This window comes from Eptesicus fuscus, chromosome 12, assembly GCF_027574615.1.
Source record: "Eptesicus fuscus isolate TK198812 chromosome 12, DD_ASM_mEF_20220401, whole genome shotgun sequence".
NCBI lineage: Eukaryota > Metazoa > Chordata > Mammalia > Chiroptera > Vespertilionidae > Eptesicus > Eptesicus fuscus.
The window spans coordinates 17,033,874-17,049,127 of record NC_072484.1 but is presented as its reverse complement, the minus strand read 5'-3'; the positions used below and the strand labels follow the sequence as shown (position 1 = coordinate 17,049,127).

The 15,254-nt window shown below is 40.9% G+C and overlaps 1 protein-coding gene and 2 pseudogenes across 2 annotated transcripts in view; 2 read left to right on the top strand and 1 right to left on the bottom strand.

Annotated features, from left to right (window-relative positions):
* Positions 1–244: 244 nt before the first annotated feature.
* On the top strand, positions 245–1,003 carry LOC103285866 (ras-related protein Rab-2B-like; annotated as a pseudogene).
* Positions 1,004–8,005: 7,002 nt separating this feature from the next.
* LOC114226696 (elongation factor 1-alpha 1-like) lies at positions 8,006–10,242 on the top strand (annotated as a pseudogene).
* A 3,633-nt stretch (positions 10,243–13,875) lies between these two features.
* The window catches only part of SNX5 (sorting nexin 5), a 49,277-nt gene continuing 47,898 nt past the window's right edge, over positions 13,876–15,254 (bottom strand). For both annotated transcript variants that reach the window (XM_054723835.1, XM_054723836.1), the window contains one exon: positions 13,876–14,141. In XM_054723835.1, the coding sequence (XP_054579810.1) occupies positions 14,049–14,141 (93 nt within the window). In that variant the 3' untranslated portion in view covers positions 13,876–14,048. The remainder of the gene's footprint in view (positions 14,142–15,254) is intronic.

The window sequence follows — 15,254 nt, the reverse complement described above, 5'->3', positions numbered from 1 at the left end:
GGCCTGGAGGAGGCAGCCGATCAATGATGCCCATTATTGATGTTTCTATCTCTCTCTCCCTCTCCCTTCCTCTCTGAAATCAATTTTTTTTAAAAATTAAAGATTAGAGCATCTCGGGACTGCTCCCCGGCCACGTGAAGGCTAGAATGTGCGTCCTCCTCTTTTAGGTGTGGGGAAGTCATGTCTCCTCCTGCAGTTTATAGACAAGCGGTTCCAGCCAGTCCACAACCTCCCCATAGGTGTGGAGTTTGGGGCCTATATGGTCAACATAGATGGGAAACAAATCAAACTGCAAATCTGGGATATGGCTGGGCAAGAATCCTTCCGTTCTATCACCCGTTCCTACTACAGAGGAGCAGCTGGAACACTGCTGGTGTAAGACATTACAAGGCGTGAAACCTTCAACCACCTGACCTCATGGTTAGAGGATGCCCGGCAGCACTCTAGTCCCAACATGGTTATCATGCTGGATGGGAATAAGAGTGGCTGAGAGTCCCACAGGGATGTGAAGAAAGAAGAAGGAGAGGCCTTTGCTCGGGAGCGTGGACTTACATTCATGGAAACTTCAGCCAAAACAGCCTGCAATGTTGAAGGGGCCTTCATTAACAAAGCCAAAGAAAGCCCTAACCGATCTGGTTCAGTGGATAGAGCGTTGGCCTGCAGACTGAAGGGTCCCAGGTTCCATTCCAGCAAGGGCATGTACCTTGGTTGCGGCACATACCCAGTAGGGAGTGTGCCGGAGGCAGCTGATCGGTGTTTCTCTCTCATCGATGTTTCTGACTCTCTATCCCTCTCCCTTCCTCTCTGTAAAAAATCAATAAAATGTTTTGTTTTTTTAAAAGCCAAAGAAATATATAGGCAGATTCAGCAGGGTTTATTTCATGTCCACAATGAGGTAAATGGCATCAAGATCAGTTCTCAACAGTGTATTTCAACATCAGTGGCACCCATCGCCTCCCAGCAGAACTCAGGTGACATGGAGTACAACTCTGGCTGCTGTTGAATATCTGGCCTGGACTCTTTTTTCCTTCCTGGACCAGCTTCAGATCAATAGGCTTAAAGAGGTCTTATTAACTTTGGCTGAGAAAAGCCTCTTTTCAAGGTGTGATGTTTTGCCTTTCCACTTAAAGACCGGGGAAAATTTGGGCCCTTACTGACCTGTCCCTTCTTCAAGGATGTGAGCATTCCTTATAGATTAGGACTCTTCTTATACTCCTATTTTAATTTATAAAATGTTAATATTAAAGTTGATTGTCATGGCAATTAAAAAAAAATTGTTTTAGAAGTATACATAATCTGCTCCCCACCAGGGATCAGTAACAGGGGTCTGGAACATTCTGCTTGAGCACTTGAGATTCCTGGGATCTGGCTAGCCTTTGGATGATAGATTCTTAGTCTTTGAATTTCATTGAGTTTTTCCACCTGTCTCTTCATAAGAATTCTTGCAGAAGGCTGCAAGAGTTCTTGAACTGCTGAAGAATGCTGAATACTTCTCTACCATCTTATTACTAGTCTTAGAAGAACTACAAAACTTTTGAGAGCAGTGGAATTGCTCCTGGACCTCTGGCCACTTGTTACCTAAAGAAAACATCTTCCTTTGTTTGTTTGTTTGTTTGTTTGTTTGTTTCAGGGACCAGACCCAACATTGCAGTATCTCTCACCAAATAGACCCCTACTATTTCATCATACTTCTTAACAAGACCCATTGAGACTTCTTACTCTAATCAAGCTATTCTGCTTACTTACTGGACAAGACATATTTGCTTCCACTTCTATGCCTTGGCATATTCCCTACTCTCCACTAACATTATACTCAAAGTCCAAAACTTTTTCCTTCAGAAAGTCTTCTTTGACTGACCTAGGGACTTGTAAGCAATTATTGACACAGTACCCCTTAGCTTTCATATGCTATTTATTCTATGTATACTTATTTGTATTTCTGTTGCTTTGTAAATATGTTTCATAGTTGTTTTGTGCGTGGAATCTCTCCCCACATAGGGTGTAAGCTCCTTGAGAGCAGGGACCACTTCATCCCTGTACTTTGTGAAGCTCTCCCTCCACCACTCCTTCACAGTGCCTAGTGCTATTTCTGTGATCGTTGAATTTAACTGACATACTTGAAGACTCCGAACAGGTCTATTTTAGAGTTCAGAGGAAACAAAAGGCCTTGGAGTCATCTCTTTGTAACTCTGTCTCAATCTCTTCCATCTGCTTACCCTGGATTCCACATTGCTCTTCTCCCTCTCCTCTCTTTCCCTTCTTAGCTCTTTGCTTCCCTTCCATGCAGCGTACAGTAAGGCTGCCTGCTTCTAAGCAGTCAAATAAGTGGGTATTTCCGCAGCCATTCTCCTTTTCAAGAGCATATAATACTATCCTAGCCAAATTTGCCTTTGCTTCCCTCTTCATTCAGCTTTCTGGGTCAGTTGCTGTATCTTTTTGCCTTGATGTCCCATACTATTCCACAGCACTGAGGTCTCATGAATTTTTCTAATTTTTTTGTTGGTGGTGGTGAATTATTTCATTATTAAATATATGCATGTATCAAAAAAAAAAAAAAGATTAGAGCATCATCCTGATACCCTAAGGATTTGGGATTTGATCCCCAGTCAGGGCACATACAAGAATCAACCAGTGAATGCATAAATAGGTGGAACAACAAATCAACATTTCTCTCTCTGTCTCTCTATCTCCCTTCCTCTCTGTCTAAAATCATTTTTTTTAAATCACTGTAGGGAGTAAAACAAGCTAGATACAAAAGAGTGTCTATCACATGATTCCATTTATATAACATTTTTAAACAAGAGAAGCAAATTTACAGTGACAGAAGGCAGTACAGTGGTTGCCTGAAACTGAGGGGACTGCAAAGAAGGACTAAGGAACTTCCTCCGGTAATGGATGGGTGCTAGCTCTTGTTTAGGTGTATACATTCGTCAAAAGTCATCAAACTGATGCTTAAAATGTATAAATGAAGTTTACTGTATGTAAATTATACCTCAATAAAGTTAATTTTTAAAATAGCCAAAAAAAAATGTTTAAGTATTAAAAAAAGAAAAATAATAACAAACAACAAAAAAGAATAAGAATTTTTTAAAATACAAAGAAGTCCAGCCGGTATGGCTCAGTGGTTGAGTATCAACCCATGAACCAGAAGGAACAGTTCGATTCCCGGTCAGGGTACATGCCTGGGATTTGGGCTTGATCCCCTGTAGGCATGCAGGAGGCAGCTGATCAATGATTCTCTCTCATCATTGATGTTTCTATCTCTCTCCCCCTCTCCCTTCCTCTCTTCTGAAATCTATAAAAACACATTTAAAAAAAAAACAATAATGAGGATGCTCTCTTATGTACAGATATTGGAAGGTTTTCAAGATATATTTTCAAGTGAAAAAAAAAAGCAGGGGTGGGGGCATGCATGGGGAGGGGTGTGGGATGGGAATGGGGGGATGAGGACAAATATGTAATGCCTTAATAAAGAAATTTAAAAAAAATAATAATAAAATAATAATAAATAATAATACAAGAAAAAAAACAAGATGCATAACAATTTTATAGAGTGAAATCATATGTGTTTAAATAAATAAATAAATAAGTGCTGTATGTATAAGTAGGGTGAGAAGAATATATTTGCTTGCATAGTCATATATATATACAAAAAAAAAGTCTTTGCAAGTGTCAGGGAGGAAAAACTTTCCTCTATTCTCTTAGGTTCGGAAGGTGGAGGCTTGCAGACTAAACAAAAGACAGATCAGCAAGAGGGAAGTCAGAACCTATTTAAGCATACACGTGGGAGTGCTCAGTGATGACTAAATTAAAGCAGTCTTTGGAATTTGGGCCTTTTATATTTATACTAGAGGCCCGATGCACAAAATTCGTGCAAGGGGCTCAGCCCTCACAGTGGCATGGCTTGCCTCAGCCCTCACAGCCCTGGCTTCGTCCAGAAGGTTGTCTGAAAGGATGTCCAGAAGGTCGTTTGGCTGTCCGGTCTAATTAGCATATTACACTTTTATTATTATAGATAGTTAGTAGGAGAAAGGGAAAGGAAAAGGGAGGAACAAGGGCTTCTACAAAGATTTCTTTGTAGAAGAACAAAAAGATTTCTTTAGGAAAGACAAATGGGTTTTTAGAAGAACAAACCAGAGATAAGAAAGTTTGTAATAATGTTTGTTCATGCAGGTGCTCTCTCTCTGTCCTGGTAGTAGAAGCTGTCCTGAAGAGGGAATTCATAGCAGTCCTCATTTCTCTGAGGTTTCTGATTTGAGTTGGATAAGGGAAACTCCAAGAAGGCTTCTTTCTGTAACTGTTGAATCTCAAACATCTTTAGCTTAAAATAATCTTTGTTCCAATTCTGAGGTTCCAAGTGGGTCCTCATACAAGATACATAAGAAACTGATGATAGTAGTTATCCATTTGCAGGGCAGGGGATAGAGGAGGACAGGAAATGGGAGGTTAGGGACAGGGGTGAGGGGAAACAATTTTTGCTACACTTTTTTAATGTTCTAAATTTTAGGAAGATATGAATGCATTGCTCACTCAAAAAAAATAAGTTCTAAGTATGTTTCAAATTTATTTAAGGAGTGGTTTCACACACACACACACACACACACACACATGCACACACGCACACACACACACACACACACCTCATTTAGGAAAAGATGGATTTTTGCCTCATTAGCAAAGGCCTAATGGGATCTAGCCCTGAGGGAGGTGGGCTTTTATTATCATTGGCTACAAATCCTACCCAGGAAAGATTATAAAACAGAGTCAAGTCACCTTTTCCACTTTGCTGGGAAAGACACTTACAGCAATGTGTCAACTGTTAGTACCAGGACCCTCTCTCATGGCTCCCCTCCCGTCTCCAGGAATACAGTGGCAGCTACAGAGCGTAAGGGTGGGCTGGGAGGGAGCCATGGAGGATGGAAACCTTCCCCCTTCAAGAAGATTTCAGGATTACTATTTGGGCTTTGCACATGGTGGAGGGTGAAAGGACTGGTGAAACTCTGACCTAACATGCTGACCCTTTGCCAATATAAGAATCAAAGTGCTTTCCATCCCAGACAGAGAGCAGTTCCTAATCTGAAGAAGATTCTAAAATAGGAATTCAAGGTCAAGTGAAGGTATTTCATATAGAGTTAATCAGCATGTGTTAAATTGGTTGCCCTGGAATTCAAAAATATGAATCAGAGAGAGAGGGGATCAAGGTTCTGAGTTCTGGGGATACACCTCAGGTCTGGAGCATGCCAAGCACATTCCCACCTGTGGGCAGCTAAACTAGCCGCCCCCTCTACCACCCCCTCTACCTAGACTCCCTATCTCTAAATCTTCTCTTGTTGGCCCCCACTTCTCATCCTGAGCTCCATTTCATTGTAGAAAAGAGGTCTTCTCTGGTCACCCAAAGAATAGGTATAGATCCACCCAAGCAGTCTCTAACATATCCCCTTTTCAAAAAATGTATTCTCTTTATAGCCTGTATGATCATCAAATTCTTTTATATTTGCTGTCTTTTGCAACTGGAATGGCACAGCCATAACGGGCTTGTTCTCCACGTCCCCAGTGTTTAGGACAGTTGCCTAGTGCATAGTGGACACTCCATATTTGCTCAATTAATGAACAAATAATTAAAAGTTAAACTTGAAATATATGTGAAATATTTAAGGACAGATGTGAAGTCATCAAATGTGGAAAACATCCAGGCTGGAGGTGTACATTTGGACATCATTAGAACAAATTCAGCTTTTAACTCCACAGGAATAGATAAACTCACCTGAGGAGAGCTTTAAAGAAGAAAGGCTGGGACCTGAGGAACCCAAAATTTAGAGGTTGGAGAGAGCAAAGGAGCAAGCAAAGAAGATAAAAAAGAAGAGGCCATTGAGGTAAGGGCAACCAGAAGGTGTCTCTGAGGCTGAGACAGGAGTATCTGGAGAACAGGGAGTGACCAGCTGCGTGGAATGCTGGTCTGGGAGTTGCCAGCATGGAGGCCATCAGGACCCCAACAGGAGCAGTTTCAGGGCCAGAAGCCTGCAGGAATGGATCGAGTGATGAAGGGAAGTGAGGGCGGAAGCATTGTGTGTGAATGGCTCAATCATTGAGCTGAGAATGGCCCATAAACTGGGAATAGCTACAGGCAGATATGAATCAAGGGAAGATTCTTTTTCTTTTCTGATCAACTTTTTCTTTTGAAAAGTTTCAAACCTGCAGAAAGTTGAAAGAGGAATACAATGCACTCCTCTTCACCCTTTACCTTTCTTTAGTCATCCTTTGTTAACACGGCCACACTTACTTCCCCCATTCACACCTATATATATTCATTGTGGGGTGAATCACTGAAAAATAAGTTGTAGATATTCCTAAATACTCATGATGCTTTCCCTAAGAACAAGGCCATTCCCCTACATAACCTCAATGCCATATCCCACCTGAAGAAATGTAATATCAAAGCAATAACATTACCTCATAAACAGACCATATTCACATTTCCCCAACAGTCCAGAAACATCCTCTCTAGCTGCTTTCTTTTTTCCTGGTGCTGGATCCAATTGAGATTCATACATTCCATTTGGTTGTCACGTCTCTGTACTCTCCTTAATCTAAAACAGCCTCTGTATTTTTATTTTTATTTATTTTTGTCTTTCATGGCACTGACAGCTAAAAGAGTTCGGGCCAGTTGTCACGTAGCATGTCCCACATCCTGGATGTGTCTGATTGTTTCCTCATGATTGGATTCAGGTTAAACATTTTTGGCAAGAATACCACATAGATGATGTGAACTTCTTAAAGGAGAGTGTTTTTTGGGGGTTGGTTTTTTACATATATAATTGATGAGCGAGAGAGACTAGTTGTTCCACTTATTTATACATTCACTGGTAGATTCTTGTATGTGCCCTGACTGGCGATGCTCTAACCAACTGAGCTATCTGGCCAGGGCTCAAGGGAGAGTTTTTTTAAAGATAGAAAACACTCAGTCCAGTAAGGGTGATGGGAAAGGAACTGGAAAAATGAATGAGGTGATGAATCCCTGAATTGAGGGTGGGGGTGGAATCAGATGAAGGGATTAGCTGTGACTAGCAGCGGGTATGTCTCTTTGGTTGTAACAAACAGGAAGCAGAATGGGAAGATGGTGAAAATGAAGGAATGTTGTCTGAGGCAAGGAGGATAAGTATGTTTGGATCTGATGGCTTCTACTTTCTCAGTGAAATGAGGCGAAGTCAGCAGCTGAACCTAAAAGTAAAAGTGGGGGAAGAGAGGAGGAAGTTTTGAGAAAGAAAGATATAATATGACATCATCATTGATGGAAGGACCAAAGTAGGCTTTCCAGAGAAATATAAAAAGTTTGGCTGCCCTGTTGGTGAGAGAGTAAAATTGTGGGAAATACTTAAAATACTATGGAAACAGCATAAAGTTTGCTCAAAGAATTAAACAGAGAATTACCATATGATATAGAAATTCCACTTCTGGGTATATACCAAAAAGAAATGAAAGCATGATCTCAAAGTTATTTATACATCCATATTCATAACAATATTATTCACAGTAGTCAAAAGGTATAAGCAACCCAACCAAGTGTCCATCGATGGATGAATGGATAAACAGAATGTGGTATATACATACAATAAAATATTATTCAGTCTTAAAAAGGAAGGAAATTCTGACACATGTTCCACCATGGATGAACCTTGAGGACATTATGCTAAGTGAAATAAGCCAATCACAAAAGGACAAATACAATATAATTTCACTTATATGAGTAGTCAGATTCATAGAAACAGAAGGTAGAATGGTAGTTGCCAAGGGCTGGGGGAAGTGGGGAATGGGGAGTTATTGTTTAATGGGCACAGAATTTCAATTTTGCAAGATGAACAAGTTCTGGAGATTGGTTGCACAACAATGGGAATGTACTTAACGCTACTGAACTGTACACTTAGAAATGGTTAAGGTGATAAGTTTTATATTATGCATATTTTACCACAATAAGATATTAAATAAATAAATAGGGGAAAGTTTAGACATGACATGGTTAGTGTCCGGTGAGGCTTAAGATAATTCATTTGTGGAGAAATCAGTCAGCTCAGTTGCACAATTTTCCTCCAATCAATGTTCTGCTGCTCAGGTATATACAGAAAGAAGACAAATACTTGGGTTCATCCAGGATTGATTCTACAAAGGGAGAGGGGCTAGGGAATTGATTGAAGGAGGTGTGGTCTATTTATTATTGTCAAGCAAATATTTGCATCCCAGGGAATGGAAAACAGTTCCCTGACTCATTGGGCTTGACCATGTGACTTGCTCTGACCAATAGGCAGGCAGAAGTGACAGTGTGCCAGTTCCAAGCTGAGGCCTTAAAAGATATTGCGTGTTTTCACTCCCTTCTGATGCTCCCACTACGTGCCATGGAAAGAACGTTCCTGGACAGCCATTGCTCCTTCACCTAGTCTTAGAACAAGAGACCCTGGAGCCTAAAGCCCAGGTGTGACAAAACCAATCAGTCGAGCTTTTTCACAACAGGTTTGCCACCAGAACACAGGCGTCATGAAAACTACCCCTAAATCTAAGCCAAAGTAGGAAAGAAAAAGACTCAGATCAACATCATCATAGTTGGACACGTAGATTACAGCAAGTCTACCACTACTGGCCATCTGATGTACAAATGTGATGAGACCAACAAAAGGACCATTGAAATGTTTGGCAAGGAGGCTGCAGAGATGGGAAGGGCTTTTTCAAGTACTGTATGCCTGCATCTTGGATAAACCGAAAGCTGAACATGAGGGTGGTAGCTCCATTGATATCTCTCTGTGGAAATTCGAGGCCAGCAAGTATTATGTGATGATCATTGATGCCCAGGACACAGAGACTTCATCAAAAACATGGTTACAGGCACATCTCAGGCTGACTGCTGTCCTGATTGTGGCTGCTGATGCTGGTGAACTTGAAGCAGGCATCTCCAAGAATGGGCAGACCCGTGAGCATGCCCTTCTGGCTTACACACTTGGTGTGAAACAACTGATTGTTGGTGTTAACACAATGGATTCCACGGAGCTGCCCTATAGCCAGAAGAGATGCAAGGAGATTGTTAAAGAAGTCAGCACCTACATTAAGAAAATAAGCCACAACTCTAACACAGCAGCATTTGTGCCAATTTCTGGTTGGAATGGCGACAACAGGCTGGAGCCAAGTGCTGACATGCTTTGGTTCAAGGGGTGGAAGTCCCCCATAAAGATGGCAATGCCAGTGGAACCAGGCTGCTTGGAGCTCTGGATTGCATCCTGCCACTAACTTGTCCAAATGACAAGCCCCTGCGTCTGCCCCTCCAGGATGTCTACAAAATTGGAGCCATTGGTTCTGTCCCTGTGGGCTGAGTGGAGACTGGTGTTCTCAAACCCGGCATGGCGGTCACCTTGGCTCCAGTCAGTGTTACAACTAAGTGAAGTCTGTTAAAATGCACCATGAAGCCTTGAGTGAGGCTCTTCCTGGGGACAATGTGGGCTTCAGTGTCAAGAATGTGTCTGTCGCCCTAGCTCAGTGGTCGGCAAATTCATTAGTCAACAGAGCGGCAAACGGCGGCTCGCGAGCCGCATGTGGCTCGCGAGCCGCATGTGGCTCGCGAGCCGCAGTTTGCCTACCACTGCCCTAGCTGGTTTGGCTCACTGGATAGAGCATCAGCCTGCAGACTGAAGGGTCCCAGGTTCGATTCCGGTCAAGGGCACATGCTCAAGTTGTGGGCTCAATCCCAAGTAGGGGGCATGCAGGAGGCAGCCAATCAATGATTCTCTCTCATCATTGATGTTTCTATCTCGCTCTCCCTTCCTATCTGAAATCAATAAAAATATATTTTTAAAAAAAAAAAAAAGAATGTGTCTGTCAAAGATGTTTGTCATGGCAATGTGGCTGGTGACAGCAAAAATGATCCAGAAATGGAGGCAGCTGGTTTCACAGCTCAGGTGATTACCCTGAACCATCCAGGCCAGATCAGTGCCGGACATGCACCTGTGCTGAACTGTCACACAGCTCACATTGCCCGCAAATTTGCTGCCATCATTGATACGGTTCCTGGCAAGCCCGTGTGTGTCGGGAGCTTCTCTGACTGTCCTCCTCTGGGCTGTTTGGCTGTTTGTGACGTGAGACAGACACACAGGTGCCATCAAAGCAGTGGACAAGAAGGCAGCTGGAGCTGGCAGTCACCAGTCTGCCCAGAAAGCTCAGAGGCCAAATGAATATTATCCCCAATACCTGCCACCCCCGTCTTAGTCAGTGGTGGAAGAACAATCTCAGAACTGTCTCAAGTGGCCATTGAAGTTTAATAATAAATGACTGGTTAATAATTACAATGCGCTGTAAAACCTTCAGAACGAAAGGAGACTGTTCGGTGGACCATCTGGGGTATTCTGTGTGGCAGTTTTTAAGTTAGTTTTTTAAATGAGTACTTTTTAATAAAAACAACTTGACCAAAAGCTGGCACAGAACACTGAAACCCATTAAAACAAAGTTCAATGGGAAACCTGTGTGTTCTTTTGGCCAACACTGTAACTTTCTATTATACTATTTAGGTAAAAGACTTAAGTAAGAGCTGTCCATAACCTATTTCTGGTGTTGCATCTGCTGAAACTTTAGAATTTAATATTTCTGGTTAGCATTCCTCTGGGTGAAAACTTCTTTTTCCCCACCCTGTTTTAAGGGGAGGAGTCATCTGATTACATAGTAAGAAGCTATGGAAGGGGGTCTGTGGGTGCCATACTTCATAGGTTAGGACAGGTGAGCAAAGAGTAGCTTTGTTTATGTGTAAGCTAGTTAATAAAGGCCAAATTCTGTAATATTAAAGTCCATGTGTTGCTTTTTTTTTTTAAGCCAGCAAAACTATTGGTAAGAAATAAGCCATTAAGAGATCAACCAAAGGACTTGTATGCATGCATATATGCATAACTAATGGACACAGATACAAAGGGGGTGAGGGCATGAGCGGGGCGAAGGGGTGAGAGGGCAAGGGGAGGATAGGATACATATGTAATACCTTAATCATTAAAGAAAATTGGGGGGGGGGGGGGGAGAAGTAAGCTTTGTTGTGTAAGCCACTGAGATTTATTACTGCAGCAAAGGCTGACTAATACAGGGATTATAATGATAAACCTACTGAGGGAAGGAAGAAAAGTAATGATAGCGAAAAGCTATTAGAAGTCTTGATGAAGTAATAGGATTCTGGAAATGGGAGAATTTCCAACAAATGAGCTAGGAGGATCAATAGTTGTCAGAGAGGTAAAATGTTTGAAAACAAGATTTCAGCACTGATGTGATTTCTAGTGATGATAATCGTGGGTGGCTGAGATGGACAAAGGAAATTCTGACAGGGTTGAAAAGATTTATCTCTTTAGGGTGGAGTTTAAATTGAAATAAATGGTTGACCACAAGATCTACCCATCAGGGATGAGTCCGTTTTAATTGGTAGGGAGAAAATAGCAGCACTAACTTTCCTGTGAGAGCAATAATGTGTCCAAAGTTAGGACAGATCATCTCATGGTGTTTTTAGAATCATTGGATGCTATACTGCCACCTAATAGTGGCAGATTCTTTGCTGCTGAAAATTCCTTATTTTCCAGAACCCATGATGCAGGCAGTCTCCAGAAACATAACTGAGAAAAGGGAAAGTAAGAGAAGGAAGAGTACATCTCCCCCAAGATAGACAAAAGCCTTCATTATCAATGGAGACTAGCCTTAGGGATTAAGTAAAAAGACTATCTCAAAACAAATCCCACAGGCTACAGCTGCTTTTAAATGTGTTAGAAGAACTTGGAGCCTGGTGGCAAATAGATTCTTACTGAGTAGTCCTGAACAAATTATTCTAGTACTCTGAGTCTCCTTAATTTTCACATCGTAAAATTGAAATAATAATGCTTGATTTACAGGATCGGAGATCAATTATAGAGAGCCAGGCACATGGCAGAAGGTCGAAAGGAAACCATAATTATTGTTGTTGTCATTGTGTCCCTAACATGAAGGAACAAATGTCCCTTCAATGAAAGTACCTAAGGAAGAATAGGCAACTATCAAAACAATCTAGTCAAAGAGATACACTCAAAAATACTATAAATAGATCAAAATATAATATCCTATATAATAAAAGGCTAATATGCAAATTGTCCCATCAACAGGGAGTTCAGGAGTTCAAGCAAGAGTTCTACCAGGGGGCGGGGCCAGCCAGCCAACCATCCTTGGCCCCTCCCCCCAGCCAGCCTGGCCCGATTGACCCCAATCAGGGCGGGCTGGCTAGACCCCACCTGTGAATGAATTTGTGCACCGGGCCTCTAGTCAATAATAATATTAAAGTAAATGGTCTAAATATACCAATTAAAAAACAGAGTTTGGTAGAGTGAATTAAGAAATATGACCCTACTATATGCTGTATACAAGAAAGTCTCTTCAACTACAATATAGGCAGATTGTAAAAGAGTGGAAACAGATATATCATGCATACCCCAATCAAAGCAAAGCAGGAGTGGCTATATTAATATTAGATAAAGTAGATTCCAGGGCAAAGAATATTACCAAAGATAGAAAAGGACATTATATAATGATAAAAGGATCAATTCACCAGGAAGACAGCAATCTTAAATGTGCATGCACCAAACAGCCGAGCTAAAAAATAATGTAAAGCAAAACTGACAGAACTTAAAGAATAAATCCACAATTAGAGTTGGCACATTCAACATCCTTCTCACAACAGTTGAAAAATCAACTAAACAGAAAATCACAGGATATAAAATAACTCAACACCACCATCAAACAACAGAATCTAATTGACATGTATAAAACATTCTACTTGACAACAGCAGAATATACATTCTTTTCAAGCAGACACAGAATATATGCCAAGATAGACCATATACTGAGCCATAAAACAAACCAAACAAATTAAAGGAATTGAAATCACCAAGTGTGTTCTCTGACTACAATGAAATGAAAATGGATTTCAAGATCAGAAAAATAACAGGAAAATCTCCAAATACTTGGAAAATAAATAACACACTTCCAAATAATCCATAAATCAAAGAGGAAGTCCCAAGGGAATCTATATATATAAAAGCCAAGAGACCAGAACTACTGGAATGACTAGAACTACTGGTCACTATGACGTGCACTGCAGCTGGCCAACCAGTCAGCCTGGCTCCCAATCTGTACCCCCATCTGGAGTGAGGCCAGCTGGCCAACCTCCTACAACCCTCCCATGGCCCCTGCCCCTAGCTGGCCCGGCCCTCGATCGGACCGGCCAGCCAACCTCCTGCAGCCCCTTCCCCTGGCCAGCCTGGCCCCCCTCAGCCCCAATTGGGGTGGGCCAGCTGGACCCCACCTGTGCATGAATTTGTGCACCAGGCCTCTAGTTTTAATATATTTGTTGAATTGAATGAAAATAACAAACAATTAATAAACAAAACTAAAGACTATAGACCAATATCCTTCATGAATTCAGATGCAACAACCCTTATAAAAATATCAGTAATGACCAAATAGGGTTTATTTAAATAAAAATATGTTAATGCAAGGCTAGCTAGTGCAATAGTTTTTAAAATCTATCAATAGTAACAGTATTTAAAAGAAAATCACATGATCATATCAATCAAGGCAGAAAAAGCATTTGACAAAATTCAATATCCATTCATGATTTTAAAACTAAACTCTCAGAAAAATAGAAGTAGAGGAAAATTTACTTAACTAGGTAAGTTGTATCTACCAAAAAATCTATCAGTTATGTTACACTTAATGGCAAACACTGAATATTTTCCCCATAAAATTGTTATCGATGGAGAGTTCTTAGTGTCCCCACCTTTGCTAGTGGAACGGGGATCTTTGCGATGTCACAAGAAAAGAAATTTTTTTAGATTTGCACGGGAGGATGAGATATTGTAGAAAGCTTTATTTCTGTGAAATCAAATCCCTTAGTTCCCAAGGTCCCATTTTTCTCCATTCGGCCAAGGAAAAAGGCCCACTGCTTTCAGCAGAGCTAGGATGAAAGCCATTTCCCAGAGTTTCTGCTCCACATTTGCACACTTCAGTCCAGCATCAGGCTAGCTTAGTTTGTGTCCCCAGCTGTCGTTCATCAGTCCATTGCATATGGGGTCCACGTGGCCATGAGCCATGCAGCTTCCACGAACACATAGCTATGGAGGGAACACAGGCAAATATAAGAAAGCAGAAACAAAACCAGAGGAACAGAGAGCCGAAAGCACCAAGAACAAACGCCTTTGTCTGGGGGATTATGTATTTCTAAATTTTTGTGAGTTTGCAATGGTTCTGCTTTCTTTAGCCAATTATCTTTCTTTCAGGCTAGACTGATGGGCGTCTTTTTTACTTTACCCCAACTTCACTGCACATGTGTCCATCTCCCCTTTGTTGGGCCAGTGGCTCCCTGAGGAGGGTAAAGTTGTAGCTTCCTGGTGACGCTGTTCAAATGGCCATGTTTATCATGTCTGGCCTTTTCTTTGCTCCTTTTCTATTAATAAGTAGCTAATTACAACAATAACACAATCAGGAAAAAGACAAGTCAAGGTTCTCATGGCTCTTAATTCAATAAGTTCTAACCAGTGCAGTAAGGCAAAAACAAACAATCAAAAAAGGAATAAGAGCATATGACTGGAAAGGACGAAATACAACTGTCTCTATTTGCAGATGACATAACTGTCTATGTAGAAAATCCCAAGGGGTCTGAAAAATCCAAGAACTAATAAGTGAGTTCAACAAGGTCTCAAGATACAAGTTAAACATATAAAAATCAATTGTATTTCTATAATTAGTAATGAACAGTGGATACTAAAATTAAAAATCAGTAGTTACAATTGAACACAAAAAAATAAAGCAGGCATATGTATATCTAACAAAACTGTACAAGATCTGTATGTTCAAACTACAAAATGCTGATGAAAGACATCAAAGCAGATCTAAACAAATGTAGAGACATAATATGTTCATGGATTATAAGATCCCACATAGTAAAGATGTCAATTCTCCACAAGTTGATATAGAATATCTAAAATAATTTTGAGAAAAAGAAAGAGAGGGAAATCAGCTTATCAGATTTCAAAACTTACTATAACACTAGAATAACCCCAAGGCTGGGTGGTATTGGTGGGGAGATGGATGATTGGTCAATGGAACAGAATAGAGAACTCAAAAATAGGTGCACAAAGACTGATCAGACTAATTTTTTAAAATATGCTTTTATTGATTTTAGAGAAGGAGGAAGGGAGAGATAGAAACATCAATTGGCTGCCTCC